The 23078-nt window shown below is 42.8% G+C and overlaps 1 protein-coding gene and 1 pseudogene across 1 annotated transcript in view; one reads left to right on the forward strand and one right to left on the reverse strand.

Moving 5' to 3' along the window:
- The first annotated feature begins 12168 nt into the window (after window positions 1-12168).
- LOC126456005 (uncharacterized) overlaps window positions 12169-23078 on the forward strand; it is a 195898-nt gene continuing 184988 nt past the window's right edge. Inside the window, exon 1 of the mRNA XM_050091761.1 lies at window positions 12169-12173. Within this exon, the coding sequence (XP_049947718.1) occupies window positions 12169-12173 (5 nt within the window). The remainder of the gene's footprint in view (window positions 12174-23078) is intronic.
- On the reverse strand, window positions 13289-13406 carry LOC126459590 (5S ribosomal RNA; annotated as a pseudogene).

A 23078-nucleotide genomic window follows, 5' to 3' on the forward strand; every position in this document is an offset into this window, starting at 1 on the left:
TAACAATGTGATTCCAGAAAGTTACTCGACTGACGAATGCTATCTCTACATTCGCTCATCAAATAGTACAAACCTTAAATAATAATATATCGCCAGTTGGTATTTTCTGTGATACCTCCAAGGCCTTAGATTGTGTAGACCATGATATTCTCTTAGGAAAACTCAAGTTTTGTGGAACTGATGGTTTTACACACAGCTGGTTGGAATGATACTTGAGAAACACAATAAAAAAGATTGTGCTGAATAATTCAGACAATGTCGAAAAGACAGAAAATTTCGGGAGTCCCACAAGGCTCAATTTTGGGCCAACTCCTATTCCTTATTAATGACCTTCCACTTGAAACTCAAGAAGCAAAATTGATACTTTTTGCAGACGATACTAGTGTTGTAATGAATCCTATTAGAGAGAAACCAACAGAAGAGTTAGTAAATGAGACTTTCAAAGAATTGTAAGCGGTTCTCTGAAACTTGAATCTCCCTAAATTTTGAAAAGAAAAGCGCGCTACTTTCAGTTCTGTACAATAAATACAGTCATGCCAACAACTGGTGAAGCACATGAGAAGGAATCAGTAAGTGGGGTAGAACACTGCAAATTTTTGGGTGTACATGTTGAAGAAAACTTGAAGTGGAATAAGCATATTACTGAGCTTCTCAAACAATGACGTTCAGCCACTTTTGCTTCTCGTATACGTACTAATCTAGGAAACAAACGTATCAATCTCCTGACATATTTTGGATGTTGCCACTCAACAGTGTCGTACGTTTCATATCAGCACACACTCCGCTGCAGAGTGAAAATCTCATTCTGGTCGTACGTAATAGTTTTCCGGGGTAACTCATCACTTAGAAAGGAAGTATTGATTGCACAAAAGCGAGCAGTAATAGTAATATGTGGTGTTCACCCAAGGACGTCATGTCAGTACCTCTTTAAGGAAGTAGGTATGCTAACTGCGCCTTCACAGTACATATTTTCACAAATGAAATTCGTGACAAGCTCAGTGACAGTTGTACGCACAACACAGAAGGGAAAAACGATCTTGTTTACCCATTGTTAAAGGTGTCAGTGGTTCATAGAGGAGTTCAATAAGCAGCAATAAAAATATTTCATCATTTACCCAACAAAATAAAATGTCTGATAGGTGGTGAAGCAAGTTTTAAATCTAATTTAAAACAATTTCTCCTGGAAAAATTGTTCTCTTCCATTGACGAATTTCTATTTAAAATCTGGTAGCCGGTAAAAAAATGTGTTCATTAATGTTAACAGTTATTATCTAATTATGTATATAAATCCTGTAAACTGACACGTTCCACATCATTTCGATAAAAGAGTCGTTCAAATGATCGTGGAACATGCAGCTAACTACCTAACTCAGCATCGCAGAGACAATGTCTAAACACGCCTCAAATGCCGTATAAGACGACGGCAAGCATTTGATGAGCCGACGTCACGTCGCCTCCACAGAGTCACAAGGGATGACTGACATTTTGCTGATCACCGCCGATTTGGATGTGGGATGTCAGGATCCATTTCTGCCAGAACTGTATGAAGACAAGTGCGCCGTGTAGGCTGCAGTAGCTGATGATCTACTCGTGTCACGGCGTCTTCCTCACGTTTAGGCACTCATTGCGATAAAGTGTTACCATACGAAATCACCTCCATAGAACGAAGAGATTGTAATCTCACATGTTAACGGAACCAGAAACATTATAATCCTTTCGTTCCATTAGAAAAGTAAGTTTCGTTTAACGACAATTTATTCTTACTCAACCAAATTTTCAAAGTAGAGAACAGGAAATATCATTTGGAGATTAAGACCGAAGCCGAATCGAGTACTTTCGCTGTCGCAGCTGTTTCTATGTCGTCCGGAGCATTCTCCTTGTGAAAGTATGTATGTATGTGTGTTTTTATAGGTCTGTTTTTATGTAAATGTGGGTGTAGATACATTGGCGCCATATACAACGTTTGCCTACAACATTCACGTGTGGTATATAATTGTCGAGGCTATGTTCGGAATACATTTAAAATCTTAATGGCTTTTTTACCAAGCTTATCGGTATACGCCTTTTTACTTTGACATTTCTCAATGTCCATCGGGTCTACAGTTACGGTACACATTTAAGCACGTAATGAGTAGATGTTTGTGGCGTCAGAGAGGCTTCACTGACGGTCAACAGATATGCGCTGACTGCAGTGTTACTACTCGACAAGCCTGAACTTTGTACGCCAGAGCACATCCTGGTCGCAGTACGTTTCTCAATAGCCTGTAACACTGTCCGTCGCTACGCGTGAACTGGCAAAAGAGAACGCGGAATATAAACGAAACTCCGAGTGACTTGTTCTGTTTTACCTGTTTGTGGACTCTTCCATTACTTCTTGGTAGCAGAATTCCACGTTTAATGTTGAATAACAAGTTCCACTGTTTTTGTTCTGGTGATTTCTGTTTATTTAAAACTAGTTTTCGGCTTACTGAGACATCTTCAGGAAACAATCGAGCACCTGCTGGAAGGGACGCTAGTTGTTAGGTAACCAAACATTATAAGCAAAGATACATTCCACTTGCGTAGAGCGTTATGCATCAAACTTCTTTCTTAACGTTGAAATTTCACTTTACCCAATCGACAATATTAAGCATAATAAATAATTAAACTACACAACGTTACAGAGTCAATGGTTAAAATGCTAAAGTTTTTGAAGTCTTGACGTTGACTGAGAAACTGTTGAACTGAGCACTCTTCATTTATGTTGTGCAACAAACATGTTTTATAACACTATAACATATTATACACTGAAGCAGCTTAATTAGGAGAAAGATAGAAGAGCTCAACTCTAAATTATTATCCTGACACTGTAACAGTATTTTCTTCAATACAGGATTCGCGTGCCCGCCGTGATGCAGTGTCTTCGTTATATCGAACTTGTTTCAAGGATAATTCTCCACCACCAACTGGTATTTTGTTATAAGAGTAAAATACATGACATATATATATAGCTGTCCAAGGAAAATACGTTTCTTTTAAAATTTTCTGTTTAGTTTCATGCTGATGTTCTATGCAATGTCCTTTGACATCTCATAGATAACGCACACGGATGCATACAACATCTAGTGACAGGAGTCAGCCAGGCAAGAATTATCAGAGACAGGGTGCCTTAATTTGGTGTGGTTGGTTTGTACCGGATAGCAGCACGAAAAGAGCTTTAACTGATGAAATTCTTCTTGTTGCTTCCTTAGATTTTACAATGCTTCCACATTATTGAGACTGTCCAATGTGCTTCTTCCATATGAACGCTGAAATTGGGTCTTCGTCTATAAACACACCTAAATATCAGCATACATATTTTTTATGGAATCTTATTACGTCGTATTAGTGTATCTCTTAACACGCACCTTTTAATAAACTGGGTGTAATTCTTTGGGACCCCACTGATAACTTTACCTCTTGGCACCAAAAGTGTAGCTCTTAAAAAACTCTTTCCAGACAGCTTCTCGAGCTACAGTTTACGAGGATCATTGCAACATTAGCATATATCACCAGTCATTTGATTGCTTGATCTTTTTTTTCGGGCTTCCTAAGAACAGATCCAGGATCAAATTCCATAACAAAAGAATACAAATATATTCTTGTAGGCATCCGTTGGAGATATTTTTGTGTAAGTGCTGACATGCAAGTCTTGGTCTCCGTCTAGACAATAAATTTTTTTGACATTTGTATGCAGCTGTAGGACAAGCCAACTCTCTCAGGTGATCAAAAGGCTCTGACCACAAATAGTCAAACGCCCCAGGAATGTCTTTAATTATGGCCGCAACGTATGTGTAGGGAGCGTTTTTATCCTGAAGTTATTGCCTCGCTTAGAGTATCCTCCGTTTAGTTCCGTTTTCTAAAACCGGACTCAAGAAAATGGGTGTCGTTTTTCGGGGCGCTACGGATAACTTTATTTCCTGTCACCAGTCGTCTGCCTCTTGAGGATTTACACTACAAAATGTTTCGATATTGCTTTTCGATGTACCATACACGGGGATCGTTACAACAAGACTACCTCCATATAACATTCTTTATGCTTATTCTAAAGTGTCTAGCAGACAAATTGTCCTGTATATTTTATAGGTTGTGGATCATTCTTCTCATCCTTCTTTGAAATAATTGCGTTTGCCTTTTCTCACGTTTTTTATGTTCTCCCTCTTCAAGATATGCACTGTTCAACTGATAGTAGTATAGGCTGATACGCACATGACGAGCTTACAGAACTTCCACGGGAATATGCCTTGACCTGGTCATTTATTTCCATATTTGTTCTCGGACTTCCTTGGCAAAAGAACAAATTACTAAATCACTTAGTACATTTCTCTGATGTTTGTTACTAAGCCACCAATGTTCGGTGTTAACGTCCTCAGTAGCGTCTGAGAATAACGTCTCGATTGATATTTGATCTAATTGTTGCCAGTTCTCAATTACACTTCTGTCCTCGTCCTATAAATGTGGTAGCGCAGATGTTAATAATAATTTCGTGTGGGTCACTGAGCTGGTAAAACTCTTTCAACTCGACACCACTTCGGCTACTTGCGTGTCCCTGATCAGCGTCAGTTATTCTACTGGGGAAAGCGGACCTACAGTTTAACTTGGAATCCGAACCACATGTAATTTCTGGCGAATCTTCACACCACTGAGAGATAAAAGCTTGGTTAAAGAGACAGCGAAAAAAAGTCTGGTGGCCGAGTGGGATTCGATACTGCGACCTTTCCGTTTCTATGCACGCGCTTAGAACATCAGGGCCGACAGCGTGGCAGGTGATTTTACTTTTTTGTTCACAATTTTTATGACATGAGCCAAAGATTAGGGGACCAAGACTCCGTGTCACAAATCCGCTTTCAACTATCCATTCTCACTTGTCGCAAGCTTTCTTGAAACTTGTAGAATCTCTGATATTACTTTATAAGATTTTAGAACCTAATGCATTTGTCCCTGGTAATCTGGACAAAATTGCAAACAACTGTTCTCACACAATGAGTCACAGTTACAGTCTTTTGTTCCAGAAATGTTGCTCGATTGAAAAGCCATTTAAAGATTCTTTCGTCAAATATTTTAATTCTTAGGACACATAAGATCATTAATTGACTTCTCTGTATTTGGTTAAAAACAACTGACTACATAAATCATGACACTGTTTAAGAACACCTTAGAAACACCTGACCTGACACCATATTGAAATTAATTATTCAAATTTTGCTGGTAATTACGTCAAACAGCGCAAGTGACAAAGAGATTTTTTTTGGAACTCGAGAGACATTAGCAACGTAGCTTCACAAGGCTGAATCGTAGGGTCACTATTGTTCATCATATACAGGATGATTCAGCTGCCCCTACCGCTATCGTTTTATGTAAACCGCAGTGTTGTACCTGGTGTTCAAACACCAGGTGCGAGATTTTCATATTCTCTACCTGCAGACTACTAGTCCTACAGAAGAAAATGAACAGGAACTTTTATGTAACAAATTTAATGAAGTTAAATATTTTTACTTGTGTACGTTTTCGCTGGAGCCCACAGTTTTCGAGTTATTCAAGAAAAACTTAAAGTAGTCTGTGCGTAGCGATCGAGAGAATATGAAAAAGTCGCGCGCGGTTTTTGAAAGCCAGATACAACATTGTGGGTTTTATAAAACGACAGTGGTAGGGGCAGCTGAATTACCTGTACATGAATGACCTCAAATTTGATAAATGAAGCAGTTGTTGTTGTGGTCTTTAGTCCAGGGACTGGTTTGATGCAGCTCTCCATGCTACTCTATCCTGTGCATGCTTCTTCATCTCCCAGTAACTACTGCAACCTACACCCTCCTGAATCTGCTTAGTGTATTCATCTCTTGGTCTCCCTCTACGATTTTTACACTCCACGCTGCCCTCCAATACTAAATTGGTGATCCATTGATGCCTTAGAATATGTCCTACCAGCCGATCCCTTCTTCTAGTCAAGTTGTGCCACAAATTTCTCTTCTCCCCAATTCTATTCAATGCCTCCTCAATAGTTATGTGATCTACCCATCTAATATTCAGCATTCTTCTGTAGCATCACATTTCGAAAGCTTCTATTCTCTTCTTGTTCAAACTATTTATTGACCACTTTTCACTTCCATACATGGCTACACTCCATACAAATACTTTCAGAAACGATTTCCTGACACTCAAATCTATACTCGATGTTAACAAATTTCTCCTCTTCAGAAACGCTTTCCTTGCCATTGCCAGTCTACATTTTATATCCTCTTTACTTCCACCATCATCAGTTACTTTGCTCCCCAAATAGCAAAACTCATTTACTACTTTAAGCGTCTCATTTTCTAATCTAATTCCCTCAGCATCACCCGATTTAATTCAAATGCATTCCATTATCCTCGTTTTGCTTTTGTTGATGTTCATCTTATATCCTCCTTTCAAGACACTGTCCATTCCGTTCAGCTGCTCTTCCAGGTTCTTTGCTGCCTCTGACAGAATTACAATGTCATCGGCGAACCTCAAAGTTTTTATTTCTTCTACATGGATTTTAAATCCTACTCCAAATTTTTTTTGTTTCCTTTACTGCTTGCTCAATATACAGATTGAACAACATCGGGGAGAGGCTACAAACCTGTCTCACTCCTTTCCCAACCACTGCTTCCCTTTCATGGCCTTCGACTCTTATAACTGCCATCTGGTTTCTGTACAAATTGTAAACGGCCTTTTGCTCTCTGTATTTTAGCCCTGCCACCTTTAGAATTTGAAAGAGAACATTGCAGTCAACATTGTCAAAAGCTTTCTCTAAGTCTACAAATGCTAGAAACGTAGGTTTTCCTTTCCTTAATCTCTTTTGTAAGATAAGTCGTAGGGTCAGTATTGCCTCACGTGTTCCAACGTTTCTACGGAATCCAAACTGATCGTGGTCGGCTTCTACTAGTTTTTCCATTCGTCTGTAAAGAATTCGTGTTAGTATTTTACAGCCGTGGCTTATTAAACTGATAGTTCGGTAATTTTCACATCTGTCAACATCTGCTTTCTTTGGAATTGGAATTATTTATTCTTCTTGAAGCCTGAGGGTATTTCGCCTGTCTCATACATCTTGCTCACCAGATGGTAGAGTTTTGTCAGGGCTGGCTTTCCCAAGCCTATCAGTAGTTCTAATGGAATGTTGTCTACTCCCAGGGCCTTGTTTCGACTTAGGTCTTTCAGTGCTCTGTCAAAATCTTCACGCAGTATCATATCTCCCATTTCATCTTCATCTACATCCTCTTCCACTTCCATAATATTGTCCTCAAGAACCTCGCCCTTGTATAGACCCTCTGTATACTCTTTCCACCTTTCTGCTTTCCCTTCTTTGCTTAGAACTGGGTTTCCATCTGAGCTCTTGATATTCATGCAAGTGGTTCTCTTTTCTCCGAAGGTCTCTTTAGTTTTCCTGTAGGCAGTATCTATCTTACCTGTATTGATACACGCCCCTACATCCTTACATTTGTCCCCTAGCCGTCCCTGCTTAGCCATTTTGCACTTTCTGTCAATCTCAGTTTTGAGGCGTTTGTATTCCTTTTTGCTTGCTTCATTTACTGCATTTTTGTATTTTCTCCTTTCATCAATTAAATTCAATATCTCTTCTGTTACCCAAGGATTTCTATTAGCCCTCGTCTTTTTACGGACTTCATCCTCTGCTGCCTTCACTATTTCATCTCTCAAAGCTACCCATTCTTCTTCTACTGTATTTCTTTCCTCCATTTTTGTCAATCGTTCCCTAATGCTCTCCCTGAAACTTTCTACAGCCTTTGGTTCTGTCAGTTTGTACAGGTCCCATCTCCTTAAATTCCCACCTTTTTGCAGTTTCTTTAGTTTTAATCTACAGTTCATAACCAATAGTTGTGGTCAGATTCCACATCTGCCCCTGGTTCCTAAATCTCTGTCTTACCATTATATAATCTAATTGATACCTTCCAGTATCTCCAGGCTTCTTCCATGTATACAACCTTCTTTCATGATTCTTGAACCAAGTGTTAGCTATGATTAAATTATGCTCTGTGCAAAATTCTACCAGGCGGCTTCCTCTTTCATTCCTTACTCCCATTCCATATTCACTTAATACGTTTCCTTCTCTTCCTTTCCTACTATCGAATTCCAGTCACCCATGACTATTAAATTTTCGTCTCCCTTCACTATCTGAATGATTTCTTTTATCTCATCATACATCTCATCAATCTCTTAGTCATCTGCGAAGCTAGTTGGCATATAAACTTGTACTACTGTAGTAGGCGTGGGCTTCGTATCTATCTCGGCCACAATAATGCGTTCACTATGCTGTTCGTAGTAGCTTACCCGCATTCCAATTTTTTTTTCATTATTAAACCTACTCCTGCATTACCCCTATTAGATTTTGTATTTATAAGCCTGTATTCACCTGACCAGAAATCTTGGTCCTCCTGCCACCGAACTTCACTAATTTCCACTATATCAACTTTAACCTATCCATTTCCCTTTTTAAATTTTCTAACCTACCTGCCCGATTATGGGATCTGACATTTCATGCTCTGACCCGTAGAACACCAGTTTTCTTTCTCCTGACAACAACGTCCTCCTGAGTAGTCCCCGCCCGGAGATCCGAATGGGGGACTATTTTACCTCCGGAATATTTTACCCAAGAAGACGCCATCATCATTTAATCATACAGTAAAGCTGCATGCCCTCGGGAAAAATGACGGTTGTAGTTTCCCCTTGCTTTCAGCCGTTCGCAAGGCCGTTTTGGTTAGTGTTACAAGGCCAGATCAGCCAATGATCCAGACTGTTGCGCCTGCAACTACTGAAAAGGCTGCTGCCCCTCTTCAGGAACCACACGTTTGTCTGGCCTCTCAACAGATACCCCTCCTTTGTGGTTGCACCTATGGTACGGCTATCTGTATCTTTTCTGAGGCAAGCAAGCCTCCCCACCAACTGCAAGGTCCATGGTTCACGGGGGAGGAAATGAAGCAGGTATTACAATGAATCGCTTTTGATAGAAAGCATCAGGGAATGCTGTCAGTGTTTTAAAAAAATAGCAAGTTTTCCTCTTCATTAACGCTGAAAAATTATTAAGATATACACTCCTGGAAATTGAAATAAGAACACCGTGAATTCATTGTCCCAGGAAGGGGAAACTTTATTGACACATTCCTGGGGTCAGATACATCACATGATCACACTGACAGAACCACAGGCACATAGACACAGGCAACAGAGCATGCACAATGTCGGCACTAGTACAGTGTATATCCACCTTTCGCAACAATACAGGCTGCTATTCTTCCATGGAGACGATCGTAGAGATGCTGGATGTAGTCCTGTGGAACGGCTTGCCATGCCATTTCCACCTGGTGCCTCAGTTGGACCAGCGTTCGTGCTGGACGTGCAGACCGCGTGAGACGACGCTTCATCCAGTCCCAAACATGCTCAATGGGGGACAGATCCGGAGATCTTGCTGGCCAGGGTAGTAGACTTACACCTTCTAGAGCACGTTGGGTGGCACGGGATACATGCGGACGTGCATTGTCCTGTTGGAACAGCAAGTTCCCTTGCCGGTCTAGGAATGGTAGAACGATGGGTTTGATGACGGTTTGGATGTACCGTGCACTATTCAGTGTCCCCTCGACGATCACCAGTGGTGTACGGCCAGTGTAGGAGATCGCTCCCCACACCATGATGCCGGGTGTTGGCCCTGTGTGCCTCGGTCGTATGCAGTCCTGATTGTGGCGCTCACCTGCACGGCGCCAAACACGCATACGACCATCATTGGCACCAAGGCAGAAGCGACTCTCATCGCTGAAGACGACACGTCTCCATTCGTCCCTCCATTCACGCCTTTCGCGACACGACGGCCTAACGGTGTGCGGGACCGTAGCCCAGCTTCATGGAGACGGTTGCGAATGGTCCTCGCCGATACCCCAGGAGCAACAGTGTCCCTAATTTGCTGGGAAGTGGCGGTGCGGTCCCCTACGGCACTGCGTAGGATCCTTCGGTCTTGGCGTGCATCCGTGCGTCGCTGCGGTCCGGTCCCAGGTCGACGGGCACGTGCACCTTCCGCCGACCACTGGCGACAACATCGATGTACTGTGGAGACCTCACGCCCCACGTATTGAGCAATTCGGCGGTACGTCCACCCGGCCTCCCGCATGCCCTCTATACGCCCTCGCTCAAAGTCCGTCAACTGCACATACGGTTCACGTCCACGCTGTCGCAGCATGCTACCAGTGTTAAAGACTGCGATGGAGCTCCGTGTGCCACGGCAAACTGGCTGACACTGACGGCGGCGGTGCACAAATGCTGCGCTGCTAGCGCCATTCGACGGCCAACACCGCGGTTCCTGGTGTGTCCGCTGTGCCGTGCGTGTGATCATTGCTTGTACAGCCCTCTCGCAGTGTCCGGAGCAAGTATGGTGGGTCTGACACACCGGTGTCAATGTGTTCTTTTTTCCATTTCCAGGAGTGTATTCTGTTCTGCATGACAAACAGAATAACATGGAAAACAGACGTAGCAAATGAACGGGGAGGTTAATTATAAATTCATGACTGTTTGCACGTAACAGGGATGCTGCCTTACGAGAACGCACTGGCCGTATTGCACACGAGATTTCTCGTGGTATATTTCACTATGAATTCGCCCAAATGGTATCATTGCGGGTTTCAACTACTAAGCAATTCGCCGTCAGATGATACAATGATTTAAATGATCTCATACTAGCGTGTTAAAGTACAACTCTACAGAGAATAAGTAATAGCTCTCCTCCTTCAGCAGCATGCTCGTTGCAGCGTGCGAACAATCATCGCAAACAGAATACTGGTAAACTTTTGTAACGAATATTTAACAATGACAATAAAAAACAGTAACACGCCATGGCTGATTTACTTCACGATTGTAGCACTGCATTCTTCATTCTATCGTAAGAATAATCAAACTATTTGAGGAATTCTGTTTCTTAATATTTCAGTTCATGATCCTTTCGATTGATCACCTCAAATTTGGTATTGCCATTCTAAACCACACCAACGTAGTCTACATTATTAAGAGGCCTACATGGTGACCCTGTCAGCATTAAGAGCATTTCCTTCGACATGACGTCCTAGAATCATTTCTTGGCCGTCGACGAACATTTACTACTCTACGCTACTAATCACACATCACGACGTAATTCGCCACAGAGCATATTTGAATTCTGTATTCAGCAGCCTAACTGCCCTTTGATCACCTCGGTTGTTGAATGCCTTTAAGGCAATAAGGACGCCATTATCAACACCTCAGTGAGGTTGAACGAGGCCGTGTAATAGGGCTACGAGAAGCTGGATGTTCTTTTTGCTGTACTGCAGAGAGACTTGGCAGGAATGTAGCCACTGTGCACGACTGCTGGCAGCGAGCGGAGATCGCGAGAGTGTACCATCACAAGAAGACCGGGCTCCGGATGGCCAGATGGCACTGTAGAGAGGGACGACCACCGAGTTTCTGCGTATGGCTCTGGCGCATCGTGTTGCAGCAGCAATCTGAACAGCAATTGGCAACGCAGTGACACAACACAGTGCTACAAATCTGTTACTTCAAGGACAGCTCCGAGCCAGACTCCCCGTAGTGTGGCCCCTGACCCCAAACTACCGCCATTTTCGACTTCAATGGTGTTAAGCGAGAGCTCATTGGAGGGCAGGGTGTAGGTCTGTTGTGTCTTCTGGTGAAAGCTGCTTCTGTCTCGGTGCCAGTGATAACCGTGTCTTGGTTAGGAGGAGGCCAGTTAAGGGCCTGCAACCAACCTGTCTGCGTGCTAGACACACTGGACTTACACCTGGAGTTATGGTCTGGGGTGCGATTTCCTATGACAGCAGGAGCACTGTCGTGGTTATCCCAAGCACTCTGACTGCAAATTTGTACGTCAGACTGGTGATTCGCCCTGTTGTGCTGCTATTCATGAACAGTATTCCAGAGGGTGTTTTCCAACAGGATAACACTCGCTCACATACCGCTGTTGTAACCCAGCATGCTCTACTGTGCGTCATCATGTTGCCTTGGCGTGTTCGATCAGCAGATCTATCTCCAATAGAGCACATATGGGGCATCATTCGACGACGACTTCAGCGTCATCCACAAACAGCGTTAGCCATACATTTTGAGGCTGCAATTAAAACTTCATGACTATCCCTCATACTCAGCATGAGGTATGTGAAATTAGGAAAGACACAAAGTTGCCTGAGGATAGTGTTCTACAGATGACTACAATGTATTACCTTCGACATCGAGACAAAACAGATAAGTGAAAATTGAGTTGTACTGCTTGCTATCAACTATTCTTTACAATGTGCGTAATGTACTTCATTTTGGTATTAAATGAAAATTGAGCTGATAAATTCTGTATGGTTGGATGATAAATGTAGGCTTGCTCTCCAACTTTAGGCGATAACGTTTTGCACACTATTTGTAAATTGTACTACTAGGGCCTTTATTTCATGAGTTGTTTCTACCCATTCTGATGAATTTTAATCTCTTCTAAGATCTATGCAGATTAATGTAGCCTTCCTGATATTTACTTCCGTGTAAGAAGTCTAGGAATAGCTTTTTAGTAGCTCCTGAATCCTCTCTACCTCATCGTTCTTCACGGCAACTACATTCGGTTCATCTGAATGTTAGCTCATTATAGAGTTAATGGCTGAAGAGCACAAGCGAATAAAATCATTTCAAAGGGGTAACCGTTAACCTGAATTCTAGATTTCTTTCAATTACTACTGGCTGAATTGTGCTACACAGTGTTTCAGTAAACCCCAGTCTATCTAAAAGTCTTTTGCGGATGGTAGTAACTGAAGCAGTCAAATGCCTTGTTAAAATCGATTGAAACTGATTTCATTTTGGCATCATTTGAGTTTGTCGGAATGTGAAGGAGTGAATCTTCATTTCCGTCATTTACTTAGTTATACAGGCACGACCACGACACACCTTCGCTATTAAATTCTGACAATATCTGTGTCACACTTCCAAAATTTATTGAAATGGTATTTATGTGAACTATGCAGTGGGGATCCCGTGAAACGGTGAAAAGTCAACTTTTTGTCCTTTTAAAACTAAACTAAACTCCTCCCGAACAGGCCATGAAGGCCCAAAGGTACCGATCGGCCGCCGTGTCAATCTCGGCCCACAGGCGTCACTAAATGCAGATATAGAGTGGCATGTGGTCAGCATACCGCACTCCCGGCCGAATGTCAGTTTCCGAGACCGGAGTCGCTACTTCTCAATCAAGTAGTTCCTCAGTTTGCCTCGCAAGGGCTGAGTGCATCCCGCGTGCCAACAGCGCTCGGCAGACCGGATGGTCACCCATCCAAGTGCTAGCCCAGTCCGACAGCGCTCAACTTCGGTGATCTGACGGGAACCAGTGTTACCACTGCAGTAAGGCCGTTGGCTTTTGTCCTTTTAGGTCCTTTCATTCTCTCGTCGCTAACGGGCTTCGGTGGCGTGACAGCAGAAGAACATGCCACCCTTCGGTCACGAGCGTCTGTATTAAAAGTAAGAGCCGTAAAATATTAAAAAAAGACAATATATTTGCATTACTCTTTAAAGTTGTTAAAATGGTGATTAGTTATCATGGTGTCGAAAACCACTTTTCTTTTAAAAGACATACTGACAAAACTGGCGAAACTCTTCGCTGCACAAAAGACGACGTTTCTGCGGCGGAAAAGGGGGATGGTTGAGCATAATTTGGGTGTAAGGTTAGGTATGGGTATAAGTGGAGGAGGAGAGATGATATATGGAAATGGGTGTAATATAGGAGCCTAGGCCGGTGCTATGAGATGGGAACAGTAAAAGAGGGTAGTGAAGGGAGAAGACCGATACGAGAGAGAATAAGGAGTAAATCTGATTAGCAAGAGAAGTTAAATGTCAGATCTATTTTCATTTTGTGGTAGAGGGAGTGTGTTAAAACTGCGCAGGGAAAGGATATGGACTATGTGTAGGTGTAGGGGTGCTGGGATGTGTTGATACAGATGCGGCAGCGTACTGGCACTGGAATAAGAGACGGACTTGTAGGCTTGCTGCAGTGGAATTTGAGGCGCAACCACAAGCGCCGACACGAAGAGCAGGGAAGGCTGTGAGACGACGTCAGCCAATAGTTCGCTGACTAGGACCGTATCACGACAGGAGCGGCCTCTGCAAGAGGAGAATACAAGAGCCGCCCCTGCCAGTCTCGGCCAGACAGTAGAAGACGGACGCAAGTAGATCCGGGCTACAAGAGAGCACTAGAAGAGGCGCTACGTGTGATCCATATCCTTTGCTTGCGTGGACATTCTGTATAGCGAAAGACATTGATTACTTGCATGTCGACAATAGTTTGCGACACGACATTGTAAATCAAAGTCAAGTATTGTCAGTCTACTTTATTGTAATGAAAACCATTAACACGATTTGCTTGAATTGTTGTACAGCTACCCGAGAAAGCAGCATCCTTTAGACACCCTATAACAGACGAGTGGGCTCGACACCACATTTATAGCATAAACCAAGGAGTTTAATGTATATGAGGACGTAGGGGAAAGTCAAGAGTTGGTAAGGAATTCATGTCATGGAGGGTAAAAGGACGCTAAAGGGAATTCGGAGTGTGTGACGTTCAAGGATTTTATAAACATTTGGTGAAGTCAATGTCAGTTTGCATTGGCATAACAGATCGTAGGAAGGCCCAAGCTTTTGTAGTTGTGAGGAATGGTAGAGGTATGCAAATCTATGTTCGGCTGATTAGTGCATAGATATAAAATGATGGCTTCAATATTTAGTCCCTACGAGAAATGAGTTATATATTTAAAATTTACTGGATTTCTGCTGGACGGACATTGTAAGTGGTTTCCATATCAGTTTGTGCTCGAAGATTAGTACGAGGTGTTTTTCTCTGAATGTTAAAACCATTTTAAATAGCCACGGTAAGCTGTCGTATTCTATATACGAGATGACCTTAAATGAATCACGTATAATGTTACGTTACTGTCCGTTTCTGTGTTCATTTTAAAATGCAGCTGCGTACTGCGTAATATCACTGACGCAACAGTATTTTCAAGTGAACACGGACCAAAACTGAACAGTAATATAACGTATTACATGGTTTATATAGAATTTGACGGCCTAAGGTGGATATTTAAAATGATTTTGGCATTCAGAAATTATGTCGAGGATGTGGACTCGCACAGGAAGAAACTACTGGTATTTTCGTTTGTTAATTAATCGGTGGTAAATGGATATGAAAAAGTTCTGGAGAGGTACGTTGCAGACGATTCTTTCTGTAATTATCGTCTTGGTTTCCAATGGTTTGATCACATGAGGAAGAAAAATAGTCGAATTGAGCTGAGAAGTCCTTTGGGATATCTGGATGTGTGAGAGAAGGCTAGGAAACCGAAGACATCGGCGTACTGTAAGAGGTGACGTATTTATTTCCTACAGTAAATCATTTGCGCTTCAACAACACATCTCCACGATGAAGAAGGTGTCTCTTATTCCACTCTGGTTCGAAAGAAGAACGTCATCTTCGTTCTAAAGATTCCGTATTAGATTCTCTGACCATCTACAAACCGCTGTCATTAACTTGCTTTGTTTCTTAATGTAGCTCATCACTTTCCCAGCGTAATTCTAGTACGTGAAATTTGTTCGAACACCTAGCCACGAACCAGCTTCCTGCAGCTGTATAAGCTACCTAGGCTGAGGATTTACCTTTGATGAACGTTGAGGGTAACGTAAAAACATTTTAAATTCTCGATGTTTGACATGAGCTATGGTTGGTATTCACCTCCAAAATGGAGTGGATTTTGGAGATCAGAAATCAGCTCTGTGTAGTCTCTTTAAACTCGCCAGCGGTTTCTGTGACGTCGTCTTAGAACTCGCAGCGACCGAAAGAAGTAAGGGTCCCTGTAACAAACTTGTGACGTCACAGTAGTCGCCTTGTGCGCCATACTTCGCGAACACTCGGCTCCGCGCAGGGCTCACGGAAAATGAGTGAAAAGGTACTCACTAAAGTCTTAATTTTGGTGTGAGCTATCGAGAGCCTGGATGCATTTAAACGCGCAGTTAAGACTTAGTATACTCGCCTTAAATAATTACTCGTTCCTCGACGGAAACGGTTGCCAACACACATTAAAACGTACAGTATCACGTGCTGTGATGTACGCGCTGCGGCCTCTCTTTCTCGTGGACCTCGCGAACTTGCTGCCTCAGAACTCTCGGACACTCGACTCGCCTGTCTCCGCCTCTGCCTATATAACTCGTGACTTCAGTCTACGCTCGGGTAGAAATTGACCATACGGAAAGGAAAGTGAGTATACGAGGTCCCGTGGCATTGCCTGCTACGTATGCAACTGTTGCCCGCGTCGATTATTATATACCAATATAATGACTGATCAGCCAGCAGTGAATATTTTTCTGTTCATACGTTCATTTATATAGATGTAAATGTTTACGTGTGTGTGCCCACGTGTTTGTATATGTATCTATGCGTATGTATGTGTATACGCTTCTATATTCATAAATGTTTATACACTCTAAGACACAAAAGTATGACGCACTACGAAGGAATTTTCTGAATGGGACGAAAACCGTTAGATATATTGTACGTATAAAAAGTAACAATTATTAAAATTTCTGAAAAATTTGATGATTTATTCAAGAGAGAGAACTTCACTGGTCGGCAGCTCTCACTTCGAAACGAGACTCATCACTGGAGACAATTCTACTGCAGTCAATGAGATTCCAAGATGAAGACGCGTATTGAGACACCCCTGACAGTGGTGGGGATACTAACCTGACTGTTGCTCGCCATACGGCCCAACAGCCATGAGTGACGTTCCGGGGCGCCGTTTCATTTCGTAGCAGAACCCCTTTGGTTGTCGACTGCGGCACCCTTACAAAACGGCGGTACGTCGAAGATATTGTAGATGCTGTTTTGTTGCACTTCATGACAAGTCTTCCTGGGCTCACATTTCAGCAAGAGTTTCCACTGCACGCAGCGGGAGCGCGATATCCCTCAGGAGAACATCCACCAATCCAACAGCTCTATCAACCAATGCCAATCTGAATAATTGCTTGCAGAAGGGTCAGAGGTGGCCCAACGCATTATTGACTCGCTCAATTTGTGGAGATCTTTCTTTTGAATAAATTCTCCAATTTTTCTGAAATTTTGATCATTAGGTCATCTGTCCATGCCCATCATACCTGTCGATTTCTGTTCATTCAAAAAATGGCTTTGCAATGTGTCGTTTTTCTTGTCTTAGAGTGTATTGTATTTGTGTACAGGTACATGTATCTGTACATATGTATGTATATGTATATATGTAATGAAGGTATATGTATGTATATGTGTGTATACCAATGAATTTGCGTGTGCGCGTTGCAACGTAACCTTCTACTACCGGTGGGATAGTTAAAACATGACCTGGTAGGAAGTTTAACGTCGCTTATCATGTCCTACACTTCCTGCAAGCTACCCTCTGTAGGTATGGCTTAAAAAATTCATGTCGTCCACGAAATTACAGTCTTCTGAGTGTTACTGCTGGGGTATTAACAATTTCTATCGGGTGGGTTTAACCAACTGGTAAAAATTTGAACGAAACGGATAACGCAATAGTTTCTTAGAACCACTACACCAGGCACCTATGCAGGACTTAATAGACAGCATAAAGCCTTTATTTACTTTCATGACCCAGCATTCGACTGTGGTACTGACTTTCACCTATTCTTTATGATGAAAAGAGGAAATAATCAGTCGAGGGTGTAGATTAATTGATATTTATTCAATATCGATGGCATTTCAACAACTAGCCCTGCGTCTGTTGGAATATACATCATCACAGCTCGTCTCTCTAGTTAACATGATTCACTTACGCCACGTAATTATAGAAAGGGAGAGGGGAGTGCAGACCTGGCTTCAATGGAATTTTATCCAGGCACACAGTTATACCTAAACCCGTGATTATTACGTTTAATTGCTATATTCACGCAGAACAAGCTCAGTAAATACACTAAAAGTGAACTCGGTCATAGCGGAAGAGTATTTGCCTAAATATTTCAATTTTTGTTGAAACGTATGGTGAAGAGGCGGTAGCAAGTGGTGCACTTGACTATGACTGCCTATTTTGGTGTAATCTTGCGTTCAGAAACAACGCCACGTTATTGAGCTGGGAGGAAGAACATTTACTATCATGTGGTGGGAAAATTTAGCAAGTCTTTATCGAATCAATGGGCATTAAAATCTGATCATTCTTAGATACATTAGTTTAAACCGTGTATTTTACGTAATGCACTTCATTGTAAGTGAATCAAATAGTTATGGCTGGCACAAGAAACATTAACTATCAGCATGATAGTGGTCCACACACGTGGCCAAGTTGCGGTAGCCAACAGAGATGCAAAAAATACCAACACACGAGATTGTTCCTACCCTGTCTTACACTCATGCACTACCATATACAGGACTATTACAAATGATTGAAGCGATTTCATAAATTCACTGTAGCTCCATTCATCGACATATGGTCACGACACACTACAGATACGTAGAAAAACTCATAAAGTTTAGTTCGGCTGAAGCCGCACTTCAGGTTTCTGCCGCCAGAGCGCTCGAGAGCGCAGTGAGACAAAATGGCGACAGGAGCCGAGAAAGCGTATGTCGTGCTTGAAATGTACTCACATCAGTCAGTCATAACAGTTTAACGACACTTCAGGATGAAGTTCAACAAAGATCCACCAACTGCTAACTCCATTCGGCGATGGTATGCGCAGTTTAAAGCTTCTGGATGCCTCTGTAAGGGGGAATCAACGGGTCGGCCTGCAGTGAGCGAAGAAACGGTTGAACGCGCGCGGGCAAGTTTCACGCATAGTGATGTGAAAGATTCAGTGTTTAAACCTCGTCTACCAAGAAACGTGCCAGAACTGCGAGCTCGCATCAACAATGCTTTCGAACTCATTGATGGGGACATGCTGCGCTGAGTGTGGGAGGAACTTGATTATCGGCTTGATGTCTGCCGAATCACTAAAGGGGCACATATCGAACATTTGTGAATGCCTAAAAAAACTTTTTGAGTTTTTGTATGTGTGTGCAAAGTATTGTGAAAATATCTCAAATAATAAAGTTATTGTAGAGCTGTGAAATCGCTTCAATCATTTGTAATAACCCTGTAGTTATTCACTCGTCTACTGTACATTTTCAGACCGAAACTGCACCTTACCATTGTGGCGGTTGCTCCAACCGATCATGTGGCGGGAAAGCAAGTACATAAGGAAAACGTATGAAAAATAAAAAAAAATCCCCCAATATATTACTGTAAAAGAAAGGCCACATTAAAATACTCGTACATTAAATGAGTTAACTTCTGTTAAGCACAGATTAATATTACGACCGTGAGCTTGAGGCCCATGATGCGTCGCCTGACCATGGCACAAACGCAAAGTTTTTACTGAAATCTGACTGAAATACGAAAATAATCTCCCTTATGGGGGTTTCGTGGTAATCGCACACCTTACTTCACCATCTGGACTTTATTAACGAACATATTTTAAACATTCTAATACATTTGTTAACATTACCAAAATCGTGAGCTCGATCCTCCACGTCTGTCCAGTGCCGTTACCCAGGAACGAGTCAACCTGCGGACACATCGTCTAACTATTGTTTGTTCAAAAGGCGGTGGAGGGGGTGGTTCGCCAACCTGACAGAGCCCCATACTCGTGCCTTCGCAACCTATCTGACGTGACTTGCTCAACTTCTTTGCCAAACTTGTTCGTGTTTAGGGGTTGGTACTATCCTACCACAGAACTCGTCTTCTCACGCAGTGCTACAGCCTTTGACTAAAGCTTTCTGCTACTTCATACAATATCTCATTCATACAGTCCAGGTCGCATAAGGTGAAGGATGCAGGGAAACGTGGCACACACGAAATAAAATCAATGAGTATATAAATAAACACCGTTTGGTCCATTCTCCCCTGCTTGTTACCCACATATTTATTTCTGCAGAGTAGAAACACTCTCGCTATAATTTTCCGGTGCCGGAATTTATTGAGAAAAATATGGAATGGGACAACAAGTTCCGTTTCAGCGTGTGTAGGTATATATATACATATATATATATATGATTTGGGAGAGGGAACCAAACAGCGAGGTCGTCGGTCCCATCGAATTAGGGAAGGATGGAGAAGGTAACCGGCTGTGCCCTTTCAAAGGAACCATTCTGGTATTTGCCTGAAGCGATTTCGGGGAGATCACGTAGATCATGATGGCCGGACACGGGTCTGAACCGTCGTCCTCTCGAATGTGAGTCCAGTGTGCATATATATATATATATATATATGTGTGTGTGTGTGTGTGTGTGTTTGTCAAAAATACCAGACCGGAGGAGGAAGTGCCTTCTCAAAATGGTTCAAATGGCTCTGAGCACTATGGGACTTAACATCTTAGGTCATCAGTCCCCTAGAACTTAGAACTACTTAAACCTAACTAACCTAAGGACATCACACACATCCATGCCCGAGGCAGGATTCGAACCTGCGACCGTAGCAGTCGCGCGGTTCCGGACTGAGCGCCTAGAGAAGTGCCTTCTCTAAATGGTTGTTGGTTATTAAAACAAATGTACCAGCGCTCTTTGAAAAATTTACAGAACTCATTGACAAGCTAAACTACACGCTATTATCCCGTACACGCAATTTGCCATGATGAAAAGAATTCACAAATAGCTCGCTTTTTGGTTGTAGGGACATAAAAGTGCCGTTGGGCTGCTTCGTGTTTTCGTTTGACGGAGCACATATGTTTTCTCATGGTGGACATGGAATAAACAAGGATACATCTACTTGTTTGCATTGAATGAATTTCGTATGTTTTTCGCCTGAAGCGTGGACTATAGCATCAACTGTTTTCCAGATATAACTCTTTCTTTCATGGAGCACATTTCCAGTTTTATAAAGTACATTACTTAATTTTCGTCTTACACTTTCCACAATCTCACAAAACGTAGCTTTCTTAGAGGTCATCTAACCGCAGAATCTCTCATTTTGTCCAGTGTGAGTTACATTGGTGAGTAAAATTTAAGGTCGAGAGTAACCTTCGGATATGTCACTGACGAGTGGCATAGCTTGTTGAAACGTGGTCCATACATATAAAGGACTACTACACTATAGTAAAAAGAAATACAGAATGAGACAAACAGAAAGGAAACTTCTTTTAAAGAGAATAATTACAATGAAGAGACGGCTATACACCATTATCCCCTGGACATTACAATTGGCGGACATGGTTCTTAATAGGATATGTGATGACGAAAGGCTGTGCATGCTCTCCCACGCTGGCCACAAGTTTGTTAAGTTCTTGTGGCAGGGAGTTTCATTCTTCCACCAGACGCGTGGACAGCTGCTGGATGGCTATTGTTTCATGCGGACGTGTAGCAAAACACCTCCCCAACGCATTCGGCAGGTGCCCCATGGGACTTAAATCGAGGGCACAGGCAGGTTCAAATGGTTCAAATGGCTCTGAGCACTATGGGACTTAACATCTGAGGTCATCAGTCCCCTAGAACTTAGAACTACTTAAACCTAACTAACCTAAGGACATCACACACATCAATGCCCGAGGCAGGATTCGAACCTGCGACTGTAGCGCCTAGAACCGCTCGGCCACCCCGGCCGGCGAACAGGTAGGCCAGTCCATCCGCTGAATATGTTTTCGCTCCAAGGGCTTCTCCATCTGCGATGTTCGATGTTGTCGAGCGTTGTCCTCTACAAAAATGAAGTGAGGGCCGAATGCAACCATGTAAAGACGCACATGAGGAAGGAGTACACTTTAGAATAACGTTGACGATTGAGTGTATCGTTTTGCAACATTTTGAGATTAGTACGCCCATGTAACATATGCCTCCCACAGTACATTATCTGGATCACCTAAACGATGTTTGGCAATGCTATACATACCGTCATACGGCACCAAGGAATGTGATCGTTTTGTGGTCCAGGTGTTATGGCGAGGGGGATATTACGTTGCTTTGGCGTACTGACCTCCAAAACTTTGAACACGAACGTTGTTATGACACTTCAGTCCTTGCCGACATGCGTCTTTTTAGGTGTGCATTCGTCTGCCTCTTCATTTTATGGGTGACAACGCATGAGCGTATTGAAAGCGCCGGTGGAGGAGTTGGCCTGCCGTATCCGCCTATCCGCCCAGTTAAATCTCATCGAGAACGTGTGGAACGCATTGAGGTGACTTATTGCAGCTCGTCCACGGGCACGAACCGCGACTGTGGAGGAATGAAACGCCCAACCACACCAACTCCTTATGAACCTCGGTGGCAAGCATGTGAGCAGGCTGCAGAGCATCCACTGCCGTCCTTGGTGATGGCACATCCTATTAAGAACCAAGTCCCACCGTTTGTCAACGGGGTCATAATGAATAGCGCTAACTTCTGTGAAGTTACTGTCTTTGAATGAAAGTGACAGTTCTGTTCCTCTCACTGCGTATTTCTTTCAGTTGCCTTCTGCACTATACGGCAGCAGCTCTTTCTGGTCAAGATTTGTCGAGATATGTTACTTGGCAGCAATGCAACTTTCGTTCGTAAATTTTGTACGCCAGTGTACACTGCAACCGCAATATCGTGCCTCTCATTTCTGAACGCTTCAGAGAGAGGTCCGTGTCGACGATTAGGAAGCACGAATACGAAATAGCAGTGCCTGTGTTATTAAGAAGTACAATGATCCTTCGGACACGCCTGTAGCCCTCGATTCTCAATAAATACACTACTGGCCATTAAAATTCCTACACCACGAAGATGACGTGCTACAGACGCGAAATTTAACCGACAGGAAGAAGATGCTGTGATATGCAAATGATTAGCTTTCCAGAGCATTCACACAAGATTAGCGCCGCTGGTGACACCTACAACGTGCTGACATGAGGAAAGTTTCCAACCGATTTCTCATACACAAACAACAGTTGGCCGGCGTTGCCTGGTAAAACATTGTTGTGATGCCTCGTGTAAGGAGGAGAAATGCGTACCATCACGTTTCCGACTTTGATAAAGGTCGGACAGTTGCCTATCGCGATTGCGGTTTATCGTATCGCGACAT

The sequence above is a fragment of the Schistocerca serialis genome, chromosome 2 (assembly GCF_023864345.2).
Source record: "Schistocerca serialis cubense isolate TAMUIC-IGC-003099 chromosome 2, iqSchSeri2.2, whole genome shotgun sequence".
NCBI classification, from domain to species: Eukaryota; Metazoa; Arthropoda; class Insecta; order Orthoptera; family Acrididae; genus Schistocerca; species Schistocerca serialis.